Below are 24,046 nucleotides of genomic sequence, written 5' to 3'. Positions count from 1 at the left end.
CAGAACAGGCCTAAGCCTTGTAATTTACGGATAATGAGTCATGTTGCAGCTCAAAGTGTAATTCCAACCGTTACGGCCGTAATTCCCACTCTGCCACCACAGTTCGCCTGTTAACCTTCTGCGCCAAGTCTTGTTCAATAACAGTTTGTCTGATCACAATCTGTACCTAATTTTCAATTTTATATCTTTCCCTCCCTTCTTTTATTCCACAGGTCAATATGAAAAATCTCTGAGCAAGTTCATTCGACATTACGAAGGCCTGACCTACGACACAGACGTCTTGCACAGCAAGCATCAGAGGGCTAAGAGAGCTCTGTCTCACCAGGACCAGTTCCTCCACCTGGACTTCCATGCACACGGCAGGTCAGCCAAACTGGTCTTACTCTTCCTGCTCATCTGTTTTATTTTCTTTTCTTCTCTTTTCTTTTCTGGAGAACTGGTTGTTCTGGTTTAATACTCTCCCTCAGAGCATTTATGAGCTTCCCAGGCCTTTTCTCTTTTGGACTGGCATTGGATTGTTCTACTTGAGGTTAGACTTTTCACAGAGAATGGTAGAGACCCCCGGTGACTCAGCGCTCCAGGCAATGCAGAAACAAGTTGATTAGGCTCTTCGGGGTCTAGCAAACAGCCCGCTGACAGAAAGCTTCGCATTTCTGTGGTGTGTTTGCATGTCTTTATGCATTGCCTCAGGTGTAATTATGTGGCACCATTCGTACCATCCAAGAACACAGCAGTGTTGTAATATGCCCTGTCAGCATTTAAACAGGATGTGGTTTGCACCATTTTGATACCAGGTTTAGTCTTACCGTGACCGGCACTGTCTTCCCTTACAGGTTTATGACATATCTCACTAGTAAATGAACAGTTAATAGCTCACTTTAGCAAGTTTAATACAGCTGCCAGCTTTTCCCTCTACATTCCCCTCTATATTTAATCTACAGATTTCATCTGAAACAACCTATTTTTGTAGCCTTTATTTCAGTACAAGGATTTTAGCAAGACTCATTTTTCAGTCTCTGATGTGGTAGAGAGACTGATGAAATTGCAGTGGGTTTTCATGAAAGCAATATTGCAGATTCAATACAAGTTAACCTCTGCAGCATGCGTTGCGTGATGTTGATTACCACAGAATATAATAACTTGTACCTCAGATTGAATAAAAATGATTAAACATGTACATGCTTTCCCTATAAAAGCCTTTGGTGCATATTTAAAAGCAGAAATGTGAAGCTTGTATTCTTGTTTACGCACTTGTATCAATTATTCATTTGAAAAATACCTTGAACTGTACAGTTTCTTACAGTCCAAAGGCCTGCTCAAACTGAAAGCAATTTGCAGCAGCAAAGTGAAAGGATATTATTCATTTTTAAAAAGAGTTGTTTTTCGATGACACAAGCAAAAGAGACCGTTGGCAAGAAACAAGTTGAGCAGCACTCAACTTAATGCAAATGAGCAATGTAACATTTATTTATGGCATTTTAAACATGCCCCCATAGGCTTCCATTGTATTGAATTTTGTAACAACATGCCTTTTCATGCCTATATTTCGTAAGTCTTTTGAGAACCATCAATGACATACAAGCCAATCTCAGTATAGTATGAATGAGCAAATAAATGAATAGCCTAGTTTTATTCGCCTATACTGTTGCGACTTGTAAAAGGCAGTGATGCCACTTTGTAACGGTTGTATACTGAGAATTTCACAGTATAACCGTCTTAGAAAATATCACGGTTTCATGGTGTAGTGTACAGTATTAAACGAGTTATCATTATTATTATTAATTATCATCAGCTATAATGACTGTTAAATAAATTAAAACAGGTTTTTAGGTTTAAAACATGCTTTTTTAAACAAACCACTTATTTAACCATATTTTATTCACCTTTTTAAGAACAATAGTCTACTTTTTTTTATATCAAAATTCAGGTTAGTCTTTAAAATTTTCTTCCATAAAAAAGAGTCTCAGCAGTCAAGTGGAAAGAAATTGCATTTGCACAGGTGAGGTTCTCCATCCATTTATTTTTTTCCCCAATGCTGCTGATAAGCAAAAGTGCACGATATGATAATCGTACATGTTCATACTGTGATATACCAGTATACCGCTACAACCCTAAATGCCACTGCACAAATCAGTTTTGCCTTCTTTTATCTAATCCTCCCTTATTTTAGCAGTGGTGTTCCTTTCTAAACCTTTTTATATAAAACAGAGCCAGAGGACTGGGAGATCTGAGTTTGCTAAGCCCAATGACATAATCTTACCTACAAAGATAGTGAGACCGATCTGTCCGTGTGTTCCTGTGAGTTCTGAAAGCTTGTTTACATGTTCCCTCATCTTGAGCGTTTCGTTTTACTTGTTCTGCATCGTGATCTTTTCTGTGCTTTGGAAACATTTATCAGGATGATACAGCATTTCTGTTTTCATGAATGCATCAAGATAAAAAAGTGAGCATAGGCCAAAAATTACTGTTCAAGTACAGATTACTGTACTGTACAAACTACAAACGCTTCCTTATGCACGTACACACGTGCACAAGCGCCCTTCTATTCCTTTGTGTCGTGACAAAGGCATTCACCAAACTCACACACAAGTCCACAACCATATCCTTTCTTCCTGCTTGCATGTATGTAATTGGGTTCAGCGGCCTAAAAATAATGCATCCCAAGTGTTCATTTATTTTCACTCTCTCCTTCTCTGTCTTTACATGAGTGAGACTAAACAGAGACAGTGAGAAAACGAATAAAAGGAATTTATTCGGTAAATGTTTCCATCATAGTTTATGTGCATGTTTTCTTATCGGATATAAAGTTTATCCGACTCATTATGCGCATTTAGCCGTTTCCATCCAGCGTTTTTTTTTATGCGGTATCCCAAAATGTGCATAAAAATAGGTGGATAGCTAGTGTGGACCTCAGAAAAAGTGGATGGTGCTAAATACAAGTGAAAACAGGGTCCAAACATTGTGCTATCCAATTACTCAAACCATACATTTAGTAGTGCTGTAGCGACGCGTATTACGTCGACGCCATATTTTTGTGTCAACACTTAAGTTTTTTTTTTTTTGCACCGTTTCCAGCGGTACAGCTCGCTACCACACGTGGGAGACTGAAACATTGCAGAATGGAGGACGAAGACAACTAGAAGTGAATGTGCTTTCCATTAAATGAATCACACACAAACTTTGCAATTTATACGCACAAACTGGGTGCCGGTGCGGTGAGACGTACATGCTCGGGCAGATTCGGCTTGAAGCGCCGCGCACTCTGTTACAAAATACCCGTGCACACAGCCAAGCGAAATGGGTTCTTGCCGATCTTGCGCACCCCACGCTGATTTTTGCCGCACGCCCTTTCGCGCTCGTGCGGACGCGTCGAGTTTAAACAAGGCTTTACTCCGTGTCAGCGCGTGCTCTGATCGATAAAGGGGCACAGACCTCCCCGAATCATCTCCAGCAGTGGCAGCCTCCGAAGCACCACTAACTCCGCTTACGTTTCCCTCGTAAGCTGATATTAGTTTTTAAACATTCTCTATGATAAAAAATATTTTAATAACAGGTTTTTGACGGTTATATATCGTTCTAATGACGGTGTTCAAATACACAACATTAGACTAACGTTAGCCAGCTTATAGTATCATGATTCAGTACACTAGTTAGTATTTATTTGAGATACATTGTTTTTTTATTAATCGAGCAGAAGAAAAATAATCTTTATATTAATCGTCCAATTAGTCGTTAGATTAATTGACTAATCGATAAAATAATCGCCCAACAAATTTATTAGTTAATAATCGTTTACCCCAGCCCTAATATTTAGTGATAGTCAGAAATGCTTGTGACTACCTCATCATATGTGTAGTGGAAAGACTCACCTGAGACACACCAATACCAGGTGTAAAAAGCTATCCGTCTCATCTGGATCACCCTAGATGGACATTAATACTAGGTGTAAAGGGCCCTTGTTTCAATGAGCTCAGAGGGCTCCTTTCTCCCTTAAGACTTCAAAGGTCTCTTTTGAAGCCATTGTACTTAAACATGATGAAGGCCATCTATTGTGAAGTGGGTTCTGGGAGGCCAAAGTGTAAATCAAGTTGATGTTTGGGAACTCTAGAGTGTGGTACAGCATATGAAGTGGCCATTTGTCACATGTGATGGAGTGTTTTTCTTTAGATACATTATTCATGAGTCAGCCTCATTCTTTTTTTTAATTGAATTATGTAATAAGGTGAAAGTGCTCATTGAATGACTGCATATATATATTCATTTTTCTGTAAGTGCTACTTGAGAATGTGTGGTAACTTTAAAGGAAAATAGAAGAACAGTTAAACATCTTCAAATTATTGAGTCTGAGAAGATGAATCATCCGAGGGTGGAAAATCTTTTGGATTGATTAAACCTCGTTAATGAGCAGACATAAGTCATTAAATGTAAATAAGTTTCCATTAGATCAGTTGCCTTCATTTCACCAGACATTAAAGGAATAGTTCACCCAAAAATTAAAATTCTGTCATTTACTCACCTCAAGTTGTTCCAAACCTGTATGAATTTCTTTCTTCTGCTGAACACATGAAGAATATGGGTAACCAAACAGTGGAAGGGCCCCATTGATGGAAAGCAGTTTTCTTTTTATATAATATTTCATAATACTGTTTTTACTTTATTTTTGATCCAATAAATGCAGCCATGTTGAGCACAAGAGACTTCTTTCAAAAACATCTTTCAAAAAATCTTACTGACCCCAAACTATTAAACGGTACTGTACATCATATATCAACCGATACTAATAACCCGCATGATACCAATATATCGTGGATCCCTAAATTATTTATAAAAAATATACAAGGATCAGGTGATATACACAACTTTGAAATGGGCAATCAGCCCAGTTTTCTGCACACACAAATTCCCCATAGTCTTGAGTATAACATAACATCCAGCCCAGTTTTCTGCACACACAAATTCCCCATAGACTTGAGTATAACATAACATCAGGCAGTGCTTTTGTGTTTGTCTAAGGAGGGTTTTGTTCAATAGGTACTATTCTCCCTGGCCCAAATTGTCCTCTGTCCCATCTCTTGATGAAAAGAGCCAGTGTGCTTTGTTTGACTGCAGGATAGTTTGCATATGAACCCTTAGTGTTCTCCGTTATCACTGAATGCTGTTTTGTTTTGTTCCTGAAATTAACTCAACTGTATGTTCAGACACATGTGGAGTATGGTGGTGTCTGTGGCTTAAGACCGTTGTCCATGGCTAATAGCAGTGTATTAATTGAAAGAAAGCAGCGCAGGAAAATGAGTGTGTGTGGTCTGGTGCGCATTTGGTGTGTTTTGCCTATTGGGATTAGCGGTTTAAGCCTTAGTGGACCATCATGCCAGAGGAGGAACAGAATGAGCCCTGGAGCTAATCTCTCCAAGGTGAGTCCACAAGCGCACTCACTCTCCTCCTCAGACGTAGAGAAGCTTGCAAGTGAATGAATAATATTTAACAAATCAAGAGATTCATGGGGTCATACACATCACCTAATGACTTGAGCCTTGTCAGTGTGAGTCTTGTGACTTCATACTGATATGCACATCTCGTACCAGATCAGTCTGGTACCTCTATCACTTCTCTCACTAAAAAAAAGAAAGAGAGGCAATCTCTGCACTCCTCCTGCAATGCCACTGGATCTCACACACGTGACTTGAAGTGATGTCAAAGTCGGAGTGAGCAGTGTATTAACATTAAATTACAGTGGGTTAGCAGTCACTTTCCTATCCAAGGTGACTTGGAGTGCATCATCTATATGGCGCAGTCCATCTGGAACAACACAGACTCAAGTGTCTAGCTCAAGGGCACAATGGCTACAGGATCCCAGTTTTTCTCTTTCATGAATAAGGGTTTGGATTGGAACCTTATGATGATCACAGCTGCCCGTATTTTCACTTCCCCAAGCCCTTTTACTATTGGTGAGGCTTTGGAAGACGAAAAGCACAAGCTCTCAGTTACTAAAGAAATTCTCCAACTAAACAAAGCTGAGAGCTTGTGACTAAATCTATTGGGAAGTAACTGTATACATCAGCGTCAATATAGCAGGAAGGTAGAGGAGGATTGTTTGTCATTGTGTTGACTGTTTTCAGCATATCAGCTCGCATCAGTCTATTCCTTTGGGAATCCTTCTGGGATTTGCTCTTTTGGGTTGTTTGGTCGTTTTGTACAGCGATTACTTTGTTAAATACATACAAATTACACAAGAATTATTTTTTAAGGTTTTTATTCAGACTGGACTGTTAATGTCTCTAAACGTTGAAAAGAATCCTCACTCTTTTTGGCTTCCATCTCTTTAGATCTTCTATAGTAGTGTAGCGTGGTGTAGTTTCAAGATGCAAAGTGAAAATTAGACAGTGGCTCACACTTATTATCATGCTTTTCCAGCAGAGACCATGGAAGAATCATTACCTGTAAAGTTGAAGAAGTGAAAAGTATCTGAAGCCATGTAAGGGAATTAATTATTGTTTTACAGTAATTATTAATTTACAGAAAACTCAGATCATTGATCTACGTTGATAGATGGTAGTGCAGCGTCTAACACCATTGTGGTATCGGTTAAGTACATGGAAAACAGTGTTGCTAATGCTTGTTAAAAACTATTGAAAGGCCCATTTAAAGTTAATGTTTATATACATATATATATATATATATATATATATATATATATATATATATAAATTAAAAGCACTATTAAATGTAATCTTCAAAAAATGTCAAAATGAATGTTTTGGTGCCATTTAAAATCGCTGATTTTACTTTGCTGTTTTTTATTAATTTGTTTACACAATATTATTTTTATAACTATAACATGAAAATAAATATTGGATTGGTATCTGCCAGAATTTTTTATATCGAGACTGCATGGGGAGAATGTGTTTGTTTCAATATAATATAATATAATATAATATAATATAATATAATATAATAAATAAAAAAATACTACAACTTTCCTAATTTTATTGTTTTTGATATAGGTTCTGAAAATATATCCCAACATTCTCAAAAGGGGGAATTGGTATAACAGAAAGTGATTCAGACTTTGCTTTGCAGACAGAGAGGATGTTGAGAGATTATAAACACAAAAACAGTGTATAAATTAGCCTGGAATTTTGATTACACACAGCCATGATCACTGTGAAATTCCCCATCCTTCCTCTCCACCGACTGCAAAAATATACCAGTCAGCAGGCACAGGATGAACCAGCACATTAAATGATTGTATTTGTGTTTGTGTGAGAGATTTATTTATTGAGTGTCTGTGATGTTTCGTTCTCTCCTAAAGGCTGATGCTGCACTTCTGCCAGCGTGTCACTCACTGCTTTTCTAGCATAGTCTGTGTAGACAGTCTTTCTCCTCATGGACTTGCTCTTAATCACTGCAGATGTTTTTTTTTTTTTTTTAGAGGGCAGCTTTTTCAGCTTAATAATATTTGTTATCTTATATACCTCCAATATCTGTTAATCTTCATCACCTCTTTCTCTCTCCATTCATACGTTGTTCATGTAGGTGGAATTGCTAAGAGATTTGTTAGTCTCTGAGAAGGTCAGAGAGAATTACTTCCTGCTATTTGGCTCCGGCCTCCAGCTCTCAGAGGTAGCAAGCTGGGCTTCAGATGCCCTCCTCAATAACGTGAATGAACTCACTTGTTTGTGTAATCAGAATTCAGTGATAGATACAGTATCACTTCTCTGCAGGATCTTAGCCTGCCCTGCTTTCCCACAGAGGTATCGTATAAGTCATGTCAAGTCATCTTTATACATACCGCTTTATAATACAGATTGTTTCAATGCAGCTTTACAGTAATAAGCAGAAAAATAATGGTCAGTGATGCAAACAGAATTTTGATCCAATTCTGCTGTAAAGCATGCAGCTCTAAAAAGAAAATAATGTTGTTTTTCAGCTGACGTCATTTCTATGTTGATTCAGTTCTGTTCAATAGCTGTGTGAAGTTAATCAGTTCTGGAATGAGAAAACAGTGAAACAGTGATGCCATGATCTGCTTTGTTCAGTTCTCATCCAGTAGTGTCAGTGCAGTCAAATCAATAATATTGCTGAATATTGCCAATAAGGTGTATTCTGTGTGGGAACTTAGTATGTGGTCTTTTTGCACAATCATAGTCAAAATGACAACATGTTTTGTTGCTGTGAATAAAAGAAGACACAGAAGAATGCATGCACTTAAATGCACACTTTCAAACATATGTATTTATCAAATAAAAGCATGCTTAAGTTAAGAGTGCTTGATGTTTCAATTAGACATACTCATTTGCATTTTATTAAAATAGTTTGTTTTCTTTATAAGGCAAATTTAGCTTATTCTAGTTACTGCTTAAAAAAAAGATTTCATTTCTATATGTATTCCATGTTAAAATGTGGTTAACATACTGTATACGGAACATTTTTTAGTGTTTTTTGTGCTTCTGTTCATAAGATTTTTTCCCCTTACTTCAATTACACCACATGTGTACATGTATAAGCTGGGATTACAGTGGTTCATTCATTTTTAAATGAAAAATTTCCCCTAGATCAAGAGGATTGTAATTTAAAACCTTTAAAGATAATTATTAAACTGTAATTGATGCTCCCTGAGTTAATTGTCATGATTAGGAAAAATACTGATTTATTGTTATTTGCACGATTATATAACATTTTATGTAGAGGATTATAGACAACTTAAAATTTTAAATAAGCTTTGTTAAGCAAAAATATAAATAAATTACTCTGAAATATTAGAAGAATTACTTTTTTATAGGAGAGTCTGTCTCCAGATCCCCATCAAATGGATTCAATGCAACCAAAGAACCACCAAAACAACCTACTGAGATGAGCTGGAAAGACTTAAAAAGTGACTTTTCTGCTGGAGACATTAAATGTATAACTAATCTAAAGTTGTAGTCATGGTCTATTGAACTATTTGGGGTGCTAAAAGAGATCCCTTTTCAGGAGTGCAATTCTACCATCATCTATACAAATTAGAAAATATTTGGAATATTCTTGAATATTATTTTGATACTATTCCTGTTTTCTTTTGTATGTTGATTTATTCATTTGTATTAATGATTTATTTGACATGATTTTGTTTTGTCTTGAATTTTATGTGTCTATGGTTAATGTTGCTTGGATAAGTCAGGCTAACTGATTTATTTTCAGCAGACAGGACAGATTTTGAATAGATTTTCAACCATACCGGCACTGAAGACTATTCACCGTAATCTGTGTTAGGTCCTTTTATTCACATGTCTTTCAGTGCATGACATAGGCTTTTTGGGGATGTTTGTGATTGAGGAAGAGGTTATAGTTCTTGTCGCTGCCATGCCCAATCTAGTTTTGTAATATTGTTGAGATTTTTTGTTGCTGAAACCAGATTAAATCAAATCTTATTGTGGAACTGAAAGCACAATTCCATTCAAACACGACAAGAACTTTAAAAGGGCACATATTTATTATGACAGCATATATAGAATTACATAGACTCCTTCACTGTGGCAGTGCTCTTGAACTTTAATTTTGTGATGTTTTTTTTTGTACCCATCTCATCCATTCCTGCTGTTTCCCAGTGCAAATAAAAACTGTCTGTTATGTCAGTACGAATGAGCGCAGAGGAATTAGATTTGATTGGATTAGATTTTGAAAATGCAAAAAAAGCATTTTAAAATTTGTCAATTTCTTTTTCCTTTGAAATATAATTGCAGAAGTGGTCATGATAAGTCTAAGTGACTAAGTCATGTTTTTGTAGTCATGAGAGGTATTGTTTATGTATGATAAATAATAATCATGCTATTTCTTTTGCTTAAAACAGGCAAGGCAGGGTCACATGTACTTCATGTGATGCATATCTCCCCTCTCACTCCCTCATGTGAGCTCAGAGAACAGAGAGATTAGGAAAAGTTGAGAATGAACACAGACTCTCCTTACATTTCTCCTGAAATTCCTGAAGAATGAGTGTTGGGCTTGTGATCAAAATAAAATACCTTCTATCTGTGAGAAGTCTTAATTTTCCTCTCTCACTGGATTGATATTAGTTTTAATAATTCTGATTCACTTTTTAGTTGTTCTTTAGCTCTATAAGTCGCCAATGCCTGCTATGACTCGCACACTGTTAGTTGTCTTCGGTTTTAGAAACAAAAGAGAAACTGTGCAACAAACAGCTTAAAAATAACATTTCATGAAACTTTGCGGAGTGTTTTTCTGACTGTGAATTTTTTCAGTGCAATGCCCTGCAGATGTCCTGGCACACAAAAACTTGTTCACATTTTGAAGGATTTCATCTGCTGTCCATGATCACAGTAAAGGGACCTGAAGCCCAGAGGTGACTGAAATAATAAAGAAAGTGGTGTGAGATCAGAGCAGGGTTACATATGGATCTGGTCTTCTGACCACAGACTGCGGGTCTTTTATTTATGGTTTTAAACCGTAGGCTACATGTTGTATTTTTGTTGTAAAGAGGTTGAACTTATTTCTTTTAAGTGTAATTGAGATCAAGATGTTTTCTAATCGGTGTGTATTTCTCCTTTTTAACGGGTTCATTGACATTTCATGCATTCTGCATGTAAGGAAATAATTCCATTCAAATTTATTTGTATAGCGCTTTTCACAATACATGTTGTTTCAAAGCAGCTTTACAGAAAGTGCATTTCAGAAATGTACATAGGAAAATACAGTTAGTTAATCATGTATTAATTTAGGGCATAACATACCGCCGGCGTTGAGTCGTCTCTTCACAGGTGTCGAGTCGTCTCTTCACGGGCGTTTAGTCATCTCATCGCAGGTGTTGGGTCATCTGAAGTCTCCGTGAGAGGCTGGATACAAACTGGAGCTGATGAATGCCATTTACCTCGGGACTAGCAGCCTTGGGAAGCATTTATAGAGCATTATGCTGACTAGCGTCCCGAGATAACAGCAGAAAAGAAAATTGGAAATAGGCTCTGGGTGCCTAGCCCAGACTTAGGTCTCTGAAATTATTGTCCATATACACTCACCTAAAGGATTATTAGGAACACCTGTTCAATTTCTCATTAATGCAATTATCTAATCAACCAATCACATGGCAGTTGCTTCAATGCATTTAGGGGGTGGTCCTGGTCAAGACAATCTCCTGAACTCCAAACTGAATGTCAGAATGGGAAAGAAAGGTGATTTAAGCAATTTTGAGCGTGGCATGTTTGTTGGTGCCAGACGGGCCGGTCGGAGTATTTCACAATCTGCTCAGTTACTGGGATTTTCACGCACAACCATTTCTAGGGTTTACAAAGAATGCTGTGCAAAGGGAAAAACATCCAGTATGCGGCAGTCCTGTGGGCGAAAATGCCTTGTTGATGCTAGAGGTCAGAGGAGAATGGGCCGACTGATTCAAGCTGATAGAAAAGCAACTTTGACTGAAATAACCACTCGTTACAACCGTGGTATGCAGCAAAGCATTTGTGAAGCCACAACACGCACAACCTTGAGGCGAATGGGCTACAACAGCAGAAGACCCCACCGGGTACAACTCATCTTCACTGCAAATGGGAAAAAGAGGCTACAATTTGCAAGAGCTCACCAAAATTGGACAGTTGAAGACTGGAAAAATGTTGTCTGGTCTGATGAGTCTCGATTTCTGTTGAGACATTCAGATGGTAGAGTCAGAATTTGGCGTAAAAAGAATGAGAACATGGATCCATCATGCCTTTTTACCACTGTGCAGGCTGGTGGTGGTGTTCGTGTAATGGTGTGGGGGATGTTTTCTTGGCACACTTAAGGCCCCTTAGTGCCAATTGGGCATCGTTTAAATGCCACAGCCTACCTGAGCATTGTTTCTGACCATGTCCATCCCTTTATGGCCACCATGTACCCATCCTCTGATGGTTACTTCCAGCAGGATAATGCACCATGTCACAAAGCTTGAATCATTTCAAATTGGTTTCTTGAACATGACAATGAGTTCACTGTACTAAAATGGCCCCCACAGTCACCATATCTCAACCCAATAGAGCATATATGGGATGTGGTGGAACGGGAACTTCGTGCCCTGGATGTGCATCCCACAAATCTCCATCAACTGCAAGATGCTATCCTATCAATATGGGCCAACATTTCTAAAGAGTGCTTTCAGCACCTTGAATCAATGCCACGTAGAATTAAGGCAGTTCTGAAGGCGAAAGGGGGTCAAACACAGTATTAGTATGGTGTTCCTAATAATCCTTTAGGTGAGTATATATTTTATAATATGTGGTCGGTAAGATTTTTAATGTTTTTGAAAGTGTATAATGCTCCCCAAGGCTGCATTTATTTGATCAAAAATACAGTAAAAACAGCAACATTAAAGTTTCAATATATTTTTCAAATATTTTCAATATATTTTAAAATGACATGATGTGGTGTTTATCTAGTGCTGTCAGATCGATTAATCGCATTTAACATAAACATAATGTAACCTAAACATTTAACACACACGGACTGTATATATGTGTGTGTGTGTGTGTGTGTGTTCAGTATATAGCCTACAGACATTTATGATATATATATATATACATGTAATATATACACAACACATTTATTAAGTAAACAATATTTTTTAGGTTTAGATGCAATTATTCGTGATTGATCAATTTGATTTTATCGTCAAGATCAGTCACTTAGAAAAGCAATAGCACAATTTAAAGTTCATGTCTGTAGTTGCTAAGAGATGAGTTTCAATAGCAATACTGCTCTCTCTCTGCCTGTCCGTTATCCCTACAGTTCAAATATGTCCTTTGTGTAGTGGTATGTGCTATATAGGAGATGTTGACTCATCACCAGATGTTTTTTTTTAATGAGGTTTGTACTGAAAAGTTGTTAGAAAACTTTCCTGTCCGCCCATCAGATGTTTAAAAGCATCTGCACCTGAATCTCTGCTGCTGTGCTCTGTTCTTATTCATTTACACCTCAGTCACTGTCACTGTGTCCTGGAACTCCTGCTACAATGGTTTTTCCCTGATGTTTTGTCCTGTTGCTCTAAATTGGATTTGGAGTGAGGTGCTCTTCTAGGGCATTCTGTGAGGAAACTACTAATCTCACTGGCTTCTGGCTTTGGATTGCATCTGATAATGAAGGACAATTCCGTGGCATGATACATTAAAACAATATAGTGCACAATATCAACATTGTGATTATTTATGCTCCTGCAGGGGGAGTTGGAAATGGGAAAACAATGTCCAATAAGAAGGTTGATTGGATTAAAAGATTGCTGTTTACAATATTGGTTAGAGCGAAGTAATATAGTAAAGCATATCATAGTTTAATAAGGACTTAGACACTAGAACACTTGGACACTAGAAGATGGGCAAGCAAATAAACATCTCCATTTTCAAATCACAAATGCACTGTTTTAAAGTTTAGGGTTGGTAAGATTATTTTATGTTTTTGAATTATACACTACAGTTCAAAGTTTTGGGACCAGTACGTTTTTTTTTTAATGTTTTTGAAAGAAGTCTCTGTTCAACAAGGCTGCATTTATTTGATAAAAATAATATTGTGAAATATTATTACAATTTAAAATAACGATTTTCTATTTTATAATATTTTAAAATGTAGTTTATTCCTGAGATGCCAAAGCTGAATTTTAGCAGTTGTTGCTCCAGTCTTCAGTGTTACATGATCCTTCAGAAATCTTTCTAATATTCTGATTTGGTGCTCAAAAAACATTTATTATTATAATCAGTGTTGAGTAATGACATTTGTGCTGCTTTGTGGAAACCGTGATACTATTTTCAGTCTTTTCAAATGTTTTGTATCAGAAAGGTTGAATAAAAGTATTAAGTTCTCTTCAGTAGTTTTTTTCTTGCTTTTGGTTGTCTCACTGGGGATTGTAAAGCACTATTCTTCGTGAGGCTACTTCAGAATGATTCATATTTTTGGAAATGTACTGTACAATGAACCTTTTAATTGAGTAGAAATGGATCTAATTATATAATTGCATTTATATTCTAGGAATCAGATTTCTCACCTGTACTTTGCTCTTGCCCGCAGTGGTGCAGTCTGTAATTAATTCTGTTGTATTGATTCTGTGTGGCACGTAGCATTGAACACAGACAGACTGGCAAGAAAAGTTGATTCAGACCCGCTATGCACTGCAGGATCAATGGCTTCTCTGGCATCTGACAATTCATTCCCCATTTTCTTGATTTTTGTTTACCCATAGAGCAAGCATCCATGTCTATAGCCCTCCAGCACCCAGATGGGCCGATCTGTGTCTCAGTAATGAGTCCTTGGAATGGAGTGTGATAAAAATAGGTAGCTTAAAAGAGGAGAGAAGGACAGGAGGAAAAAAAGAGACAAGCAAATGAGGCAAAGTCCAGCTCATAGAAGCCAGAGCCGTGATACATTCTTATCTTCCTAGCCGTGTGAATTTTGCTTATTTTCCTGCTTGATTTCTTTGCAGAGAAATCACCCCAGAGTTGGCCATTGCATCGTCCGTGTTTTTTCAACATTTTATGTCATCAATCATTTTATGGCAAAAGTCAAAAAATTGTTGTTGTTGTATCAATTTTTGTTTTTAGTTTTAATGTATTCATTTGTTGTTGTAGTTTAAACTAATGTATTATCATTTTTGTGTTATATTTATAATAATAATAATAATAATAAATTATTGATTTGCTCACTATTATTGATATTGTTGTTGTATTTATTATTTTGTATTTACTTATTTATTTATTTTTAAATACTACTATTATTATTTTTTTTAAGACTTGGTTTGCTGGTGATAGGAATATTATTGTTTGTGAATGGTGATTTAGAGTTTACAAGTATCCTGTTCCTTCCTCTGTCTCCTCTTGTAAAGGTGAGGCGTTTCATTCAGGACAGGTAGAGCCCAGATCAGGACAATGAATCAGGCAGTTTTTAATATAGGAATGTTCTTCTCATTTGCGCTTACCTGCTCTGTCCTGACCCAATTCAGCTGACATTTTTCAACAGTCATCTTTTAACTAGCTTAATGCTTTATTCTTGCCTCTTTCTCTCTCTTTGTCATTGGCTCGCTTTTTAAAGGCTTTTTCATTCAGTTCCTATCATATCTTACACACTCAATATTCCCTACTGTTTTTTACCGCCTCCATCTCCCGTCTGTCATAGCGCACTCTAGTAAAGCGTTCATTTATCCCTGTAGTAAACAAAGGAAGTATCATGTACTCAGTAATTCTCCTGTTGCCTAATTACTCTGTCCTCATAGAATTATGTAGTTGCCGTTTATGCTAGTTGGTGTCATCTTTTTTTTTTTTTTTGGACTGTCATTACCCTGCATCAGAAATCCACTTATATTCAGATGAAGGGGCTGGGCTGGTGGATGTCATTAATTTCAGATGCATTACTGTAAACATAATTGAAAGTGTTGAGTGCTGGGTAATTACATAGCACATGCTGGTTGGAGTAAATTGGGTCTGGTTTGGGATTGGGTGGGATATTCCCGGAACTGCCTTTTGCGGTGAAAGTGACACTGTCAAGGGACAAATGATCGCAGTGGGAACCCAGATGGCTCCCTTTGGCTTTTTGGATGTTCACACAAAGGAGTTTGCTGGGCGCTCGACAACTGCAAGAGAAATGCGATGATTCACTATGGAGCTAATGAAGGCTTGCTGGTGCTCAGCTGATGAGGGGGCGTCTCTTCTGGCTCTGAGGTCAAGTGCCATCAGAGTCTAATGATGTGTTGGTGGTGGGATCCATTAAAATCACAATCATCCGTCTGCTGGCATATTAGGGATGAATGAAATTAATTGTGGAACTTTAAGGGTAGGGACACATCAAACCGACGCCAAAGAACTAGTGCTGATGAAAGCCGACTGTATTGTCACCTCGCGTTGCCGGCACTTGAAGTTGCACTTGAACACACTGAGAGAACTACAGCCGACAACTATCGACAACTGTCTATTTCTGCAGATATATTTGTCTATATTCGTCATTCAAAGGGGAAACCGACGCTGCAGATACACGTACTGTAAACAAAGCAGCGTTTGCTTAGCATTTTGAATATCAACCCTGCTAATCCCTTTTCTTCATTCCACTCTGCTTATGTTCATTTTAAAATGTTCGCCCAGGAACACTCACATGCTGAATCAGCTTCCGACTAGAGACAACGGTGCGAAACACACCGAAAAAAACTAAGTCGGCCAACGCTCATTGTGTGCTCTTGGTGTGTCCCGGGCTTAACACCCCTTTCTTTGTCTTAGCCACAAATATCAAATATTTTTGTAGAGTGGGCATCCTTCTCAGTCTGCATATGTGTTTGTATTTCTTGTGTGTTTAGATTTGCTGAGTTCAGGTTTTTCTGATTGTAGTAGAGACCTTAGTAGAGTCCGAGTCAAATACGAGACTAACCAATCAAGCCCTAGTCAAGTCCAACTAAACTATACTTAATTTCATTAAATCAATATATTTTTTTAACCAACTTATAAAACGTCAATTTTAAATGTAACAAAAGCAAACCACGATTGAATCTTGCTGTTTTGATTTTTGATTTCACATCATCTAATAAATAATATGGTCCTGCTCAGCAAACTTTATATAATGGAAGTTATGGCTGACGTTATTTTTTATATTTTGACATTTCTGTATTTGTGACAATTATTGACTTTTGTGACAATGCAGTACTGACCTGATCTGGCCAGTGACAATTATGTCAACTGTCCCAAGTAGACATGTATTCGGTAATGCGATAAATCGTGGTAATGAATATGCACAATATTGTTATCGCGGGCACTTCAAAATACTGTGAAAAATAATAGATCCGAATTTAGATTTTTAGAATACGCATTAGCTTATTTTTCCATCAACCGCTTAAAAAAAACACTGCGTATGTGCTGCGCAAAACACGTGTGCACTCTGATGTAAACAATCCCCAAATGTATAAGCCCTGTATGCATGCGGCGCAGTGCGCACTCTAGTCTAATGTAAACAATCCTCACATGGAGAAGAAGCATGGCGGAAGTAGGAACGCTGCCAAAGATCCCCCTTTTAAAAGTCAGGGCTGCCAAAACTCACGCAATGGACACTTTTCACACGCTCTCACGCCACACATCCATTTATTCACGCAGAGAAAAATCGCAGAGCAAAGAGGATACTGACACCGACAGATAGGGTTGCCAACTGTCCCGAATTAGCCGGGACGTCCCTATTTTGGGCCTAATTTATTTGTCCCGTACGGGACCTCCCTTGTCCCGATTAAATGGACTACGCTGATCTAACCACTGACCGATACAACAGCAACACGCACAACACCGCTCATCTTCCAATCACAGTCCACTCACACGCATCAGACCATATACGCATAACAAACCCTAAATTGTGAATTAATTATTCTTTTTGGACAAATTATTGTTTGATTTGCGAACAGAATCCCATTCCGTGACAGATATGACATATACTGTGTGGTACAGTACAAATATTTCGAGTGTCCCTTATTTTCCTGTAAATAACCACGATTGTCCCTAATTTTTCTTTTCTGAAGTTGGCAACCCTACCGACAGACTAGACAGAGTAGGTTACTTTTGATATGAAAAAAATTCTCAGCTCTCAGATTCTGTCCATTTTATTACGAAATTCAGACAATAAATACCGTTTTGGCACTTGTAAATGTGACGTGACCGATCGCAGTAGCGCCTGACTTTCAAGTAAACCGGTCATCTGTTACTTTTTATTTAAAGATACAGTACAACTTACCGAAAGGTATGCCTCATACATAATATCGATAGATCAGTGTTTTTCAACCACGGAAAGAGGTCAGTAAAACTGCAGGAGAACAAAATTGTCACTGAACGTTACATTTACCTCAGGAAAGCCATTTAATGACCAGCTCGTTAGTTGGCTGGAAAAAAATAGCTATAGAGAGGAGTATTTTGCTAAATATGTGCATTATATTACATATTTATTATATTTGTACTTGTCATTACATAATTGTTATTATAATGAAAACCTCATATTTAATTTGTTATTTTTAACCTTCAATAATACCAGCTGATAGGGCTCTCTGTATGTTTACAGCATTATGTGAGATATATTTTTTCTTGAGAAAAATGTACATGTAGGCTATCTACTGTAACCTACCTAATATTTATCCAAGTGAGTCAATATTTAATTAAGATTGAAATCAAATCAAGAATTGAATTGACCGTAGCCTTCCAGTCATTGTACCATGTAAACATTGTAACATGTTGTCCCTAAACTTAATAAAAATCTGTTTAGCTACCAAATGTTTTGACAATCACTATTACACCTATTGTGATGCAAGTTGTTGCACCCCCCCCCCCCAATCCATCCGCTTCTCTTGTGCAATTAAAATATTGTGATAATACCGTATACCGTGATAAAAGCTCAATTAATCGCAGCATGAAATTTTGATTCCGGCACATGCCTAGTCCCAAGCGTATTTCACCGAATCCTTGGACTCAGTTGGACTCGAACATTTTTTTTTAAGTCCCAATGCTCGAATCTGAGTGAAGTCCTAGTAAAAATGCATCAGAGTCCGTGACAAGTCCGAGTCTGCAAAAAGTTGTACTCGAGTCCATGTTTGAGAACCCCAGCTCTACTGTCTCATCCCACAATGTATCTGAGGAATTTTGTTTTTCTGGTTCCAGTTCTGAATCCTCTTACCATAATGGTTTTGTTTATGCTTTCCAAATAATGGGAATTGTGTTAACAAGTAAATTATTAATACAAATAAATTAACTTTTACTGAAGAGTCACCATAAATGCAGTTTAATAATGTTACAATTTTATATAATGTATTTCAGTACAGTGTTCTGTATCAGTGGCAAATGATGCACTCATGAGAACAGTTAATGGACCCAAATATCATTGGAAAAGAAAATGAAAAGTATGCGCCTCCTGACCCTATTGCTATGAAAGCTGTACTTGTTTTTACTTGTTTTCTTTTTTTCTTTTATTTTCTTATTCTTAGTGCCTTTTAGTTGAGCATGAATTCTCTTCCATATCTTATGAATTGAACCAAAACATTATAAATTGGGCATAGGACAATTAGCCTAACTGCTGAGAACATTTGGACATGATAATGATCATTTTTAGCTTGATGGTAATAGAAATCACCACTATTTATAAAGACTAGCACTGGTTTGAAATGGATAGCAGAGACTCTGAATGGCTCCACTGGGGGAAAATGTTGAGCGCTGTGTTCCCCACTGTGACTCATGTGACTGAGTGAGGTGTAGATAGGGCTTGTGTGTGTGTGTGTGTGGTCGTGGGGGGTGAAGTGTTTGGTTGGGGTTTGAGTGTATTTCCACCTTTGAGGGTTGAATAAGATGGTGGATGTTGTTTGTGACAGCATACTGACTGAGGTTCTCTGAAGACAAGCCTCCACATTGTTCTGCCATAACATATAGGCTAGATGATTGATATCTAATCAGTGATTTAAAGATTGACTGAATAGTACAATGAGCTGGATTCATTAATGAGCATCACTGCAATATGAAATCAGCTTTGTCTGATTTTGTTTATACCTACATAAATGGACTTGCACTGTTATGCAAAATGACTTGAGGCAGGATAGGCTTCCTGCGTTAATTTCACCCGGTCTCACAAGAAGGAACATGTAATACACTCATTCCTTGAATCTCTGCTACTTTGTCCCCAAAAAATTCAGTTATTGTTACCTGTCAGTGCTCGTTCTGAGGTATGTGTGTCTTTTGTGTGTTAAAACATGGGTCGGTGATACTGTATGAATGGTATGAACACGTACTGTATGTTCTACGGTACTACCAATGTCCTTCTGTGCTAGAGAATCTGTTCTGCAGGCTGTTAGGTTTACTCCCATTTGTAAGTTTGCCACATTAAGTTCAATTAGAATCAGTGTGTCACAAAAAAAATCTCATTTAAAGAATTAGTCCCCCTTAAACATGAAAAATCTCTCCTTATTTACTCACTCTCATGTCTAAACCCATTTTTTTTTTTTCTGTATGCTTTTATATTTCTATGGTGCTTTTTGTACCCTTTTTGAAGCTTGAAATCCTCAATCATTCATTGTAATATCATTTGGGAAAAGTTATTACTACGTTGTGGGGACCAGATGTCCGTACAAAAATAATAAAACCAGTAAGTCTTGACCTAGTGAGGACATTTTTGGTCCCTATGAGGAAAGCAGCTTATACAGAATTAAGTTCCCTTTCAAACGGGGGGAAACTCCTTTTCCTCGATTTACTGAAGCCTATTTGTAAAACGCATTTGCAGCTGCACAGCTACCACACTGAGCGTCTGGCACTCTCATAGGCTGTGCTACAGCAACCGCACATCCAATGGCGCGGGCGACTCTGAGGGGGCGTGGCCTAGCCTATATAGACCCCATTATAGCCATTATAGCAGATTTTTACTCCTTCAGCGACAGTACACATGTCCCTGAGCTTTCTACTGTTATTCGCCGTCGAACAAGCCTTTTCAGCCTGAGCGAGCTTCTCTTCAGCAGACTTCGCCTGCACGCCGTTGTCTCCTGACGCCGTCTCACCTGTGGCTATCCGGCGACAGCCTATATCCTTTGTTCGAAAGCTTTGTGTTTTATTTCAGATGCCTCGTTCAGCCTGCGCCACATGCAGAGGCCGTCTGCATGAGGCAGACAAACACTCGAGCTGCATTTCCTGCCTGGGGATCGACCACGCGGAGAATGCACTATCTGCCGGCGGATGTGCGGCCTGCGAAAGCATGCCTATCTCCGTGCAGCGCAATCGGCTAGCTCTCTCTCGTGACGGCGATGCCGCTTCAGCCACACTGTCTATTCCAAGGAAGAAGCGTCGCAGCCAACGGCAACCGGAGGGTATGGAAGTTGGTGAACGCACGCCGGCCGCGTCCCCGCGTGCTTCACTTTCTCCTACTCGGACGACATCACCGGTCCTGTTTGTAGGAGACTAGCGCCCTCCCCCCCACGTCGCCGCTTTGGAGGATGAGTGGCCGGGCTCTCTCGACCCTGTCACCGCTTCTCAGTCTGTGGCTAGTGCTTCAGCGACCAGGACAAACTCCGACGCCGAAATGCTTCGGATCCTGACGAAGGCCGTTGCGGACCTCGAGCTAGAGTGGACCACGCCCGAGGAGCCGCCGCGTAGTCGGCTGGATGGATGGTTCCTGTCGGGGCGCCAGCAGGTCCCTTGTCACAAACCAGCGCCATTTTTCCCCGAGGTCCACGAGGAGCTCACCAAGTCCTGGCGCGCTCCGTACTCAGCACGTGTGGGATCGGCAGTTTCCGCGACGCTCTCCTCTGTGGATAGCGCAGCGGAAAAGGGTTAAGTCTTTACCGCTGCTCATCTTTGCCCGAGCACTGCAGCTAGCTGGCGAGCTAGAGCCTCTCATCCCAACAAACCCTGCCGAAACACCTCAGCCCTCGCTGGACGCGCGTATTCAGCCTCCGGTCAGGCTGCATCGGCCCTGCACACGATGGCCGTGTTGCAGGTCTACCAGGCCAAACTCCTCCAGTCTATGGACGAGGCTGGCCCGGACCCGGAGGCCTTTCGAGACCTGAGAAGTGCTACAGACCTAGCGCTGCGTGCTACTAAGGCTACAGCACAGGCCATCGGAAGGAACATGGCGAGCTTGGTCGTGCTTGAGCGCCATCTTTGGCTTAACCTCACCGAGATCAAAGAGGCCGACAGGACTAGATTTCTCGACGTCCCGGTTTTCAGCTCCGGTCTCTTCGGCCCGGCCGTGAAGTGATTCTCGGAGAGGACCACAGAGGCACAGAAAGCGTCCCAGGCTATGCGACACTTCTTGCCGAAACGACCAGCAAGCCCATGCCACCGCCTTCGCCTCATCCAGCCAAACCGGTGAAGCAGGCCTCTCAGCCCCGCCCCGCGGCCACTGATAGCCACCGCCAGTCAAGGCCCACGAAGCGCTACCCGCTCCCCCGTCGTCAAGGCCCGCAGCCCAGCGCCGTGATTGACCAGGTACCTCCGAAGTCGTCCTAGCACAAGGAGGAAAGAGAGAGGGCTCGTGTCTCGCGCTAGCCGGACCACCCTCGAAAAAACCAGCAAAACTTCCCACAGCTCCCTGTTCAGTTCAGGCGGCTGGGGATTTTATTATTGTAAACAGGCCCGCAGCAGTGAGCGCGTCTTTGCAAACAAACGCCGTTTTCACTGCGACCCAAATTAAGCACAAAAAGAGCATGTTTCACAATCACAACACACGGGTTCACGGTCCCCCTTCACTAGGTGGCCCCCTCCCTGTTGTAACACTGACTTCCCCCCGGGCAAAAGCCTGTATAGTCAGTCAAACACTCAGTGTGTGCACAAATCACATTATAAGGGTGTCAGGTCCCCCATGTTAGGCGGCCGGTCCCATTCAGTGTGTCATGCCCTAGCCACACGAGCCATGGCCTGGCAAGCCATCCCCGGTGTGTCGAGTTGGGTTATAAACACTATAAAGCGAGGCTACTCGCTCCAATTCGCTCGTAGACCCCCGAAATTCCAGGCGGTTATCGAGCCGTCGGTGAGAAGCAGCGTGGGTCACGTGCTACGCACCGAAGTTCAGAATTTATTAGCAAAAGGAGCGATAGAGTCAGTCCCTCCCGCCCTAATGTATTCGGGGTTTTACAGCCGCTATTTTCTAATTCCAAAGAAAGACGGCGGACTCAGACCCATACTAGATCTGAGACATTTGAACAGGGCTCTCACGAGACGGCCTTTCAAAATGTTAACACTCAAACAAATTCTCGCGCAAGTTCGCCCGGGCGATTGGTTTGTTACAATGGATCTTAAAGATGCATATTTTCATATTCAGATCGACCCTCGTCACAGGCCATTCTTGAGATTCGCCTTCGAGGGGAGGGCATATCAATACACCATTCTGCCGTTCGGTCTGTCCCTGGCACCCCGCACATTCACAAAATGTATGGATGCAGCGCTCTCCCCACTGAAAAGTCAGGGAGTGCGTGTGCTGAATTATCTCGACGACTGGCTGGTGCTGGCGCAGTCGAGAGACGAACTGATGGTTCACAGGGATTTGATTCTCAGCCATCTAAAATACCTGGGGCTAACAATCAATGTGACCAAGAGCAAACTGACCCCCAGCCAGACTGTTGTCTTTCTGGGCACGGTTTTAGACTCGGTGACAATGAAAGCGCGGCTCACTCAAGAGCGCGCGCTCTCTATACAGACACTGGTGGCTGCATTCAGGAGAAATTTCAGAAACTGCTTGGTCTAATGGCAGCTGCATCATCAGTACTCCACTTGGGATTACTGCGCATGCGCCCGCTGCAGCACTGGCTGAAACGCTGTGTGCCAACCCATGCATGGCAGTCAAACAGCTTGCACATTATGGTGAATCACGGGTGTTCTAAGAACACTGATTCCCTGGGGGGCTCAGGACTGGTACCACATGGGGGTGACCATGGGGGTAGTTTCCAGGAGGAAGGTGGTTTTTACAGACGCGTCCAACCTAGGTTGGGGAGCGCTGCACGAGGGCAAGCCTGCATCCGGCCTCTGGTCGAGCACGGAGCAGAGCTTACATATCAATTGTCTGGAAATGAAAGCAGTTGGTTTGGCCCTGAAAGCTTTTCTGTCAAACCTCAGGGGTCACCACGTCCTAGTCCGTACGGACAACATGTCAGTGGTGGCCTACATAAATCGCCAGGGTGGCATCAGGTCAGGCAACCTGCATGCTACGGCGAGGGAACTCCTCCTGTGGGCACAAGCCAGTCTGAGCTCTCTGAGAGCAGCGTACATCCCGGGCGTCCAAAATCTTGGCGCGGATATGCTCTCACGGGGCAACGCTCCCCTAAGCGAGTGGTACCTGAACCCTCAGACGGTCAGTCTAATATGGGAGATGTTTGGCGAGGCAGAAGTCGACCTTTTCGCCTCGAGAGCAAACACCCACTGCAGGGTGTTCTTCTCGAAGAAAAGGGACGCACTGGCTCATCCCTGGCCCAGCCGCCCCCTTTATGCTTTTCCCCCCGTTTCGATGATCCCACAGGTCATCGAATGGGTCAGGGAGAGTGGATGCCCAGTTCTTCTGGTGGCTCCTCTCTGGAAATCCATACCGTGGTTTCCAGAGCTGGTTCAGTTGTCAGACACGATCCCCTGGC

General features: G+C 40.4%; 1 protein-coding gene across 2 annotated transcripts in view; it reads left to right on the top strand.

Annotated features, from left to right (window-relative positions):
* adam10a (ADAM metallopeptidase domain 10a) overlaps positions 1-24,046 on the top strand; it is a 93,807-nt gene that overhangs the window by 24,894 nt on the left and 44,867 nt on the right. For both annotated transcript variants that reach the window (XM_077228580.1, XM_077228581.1), the window contains exon 2: positions 213-363. In XM_077228580.1, the coding sequence (XP_077084695.1) occupies positions 213-363 (151 nt within the window). The remainder of the gene's footprint in view (positions 1-212; positions 364-24,046) is intronic.

This window comes from Siphateles boraxobius, unplaced genomic scaffold, assembly GCF_051911475.1.
Source record: "Siphateles boraxobius isolate OS27281-9 unplaced genomic scaffold, OSU_SipBor_1 130, whole genome shotgun sequence".
NCBI classification, from domain to species: domain Eukaryota; kingdom Metazoa; phylum Chordata; class Actinopteri; order Cypriniformes; family Leuciscidae; genus Siphateles; species Siphateles boraxobius.
Note: the sequence above shows the minus strand (reverse complement) of the source record. Positions and strands in the feature narration are given on the sequence as shown.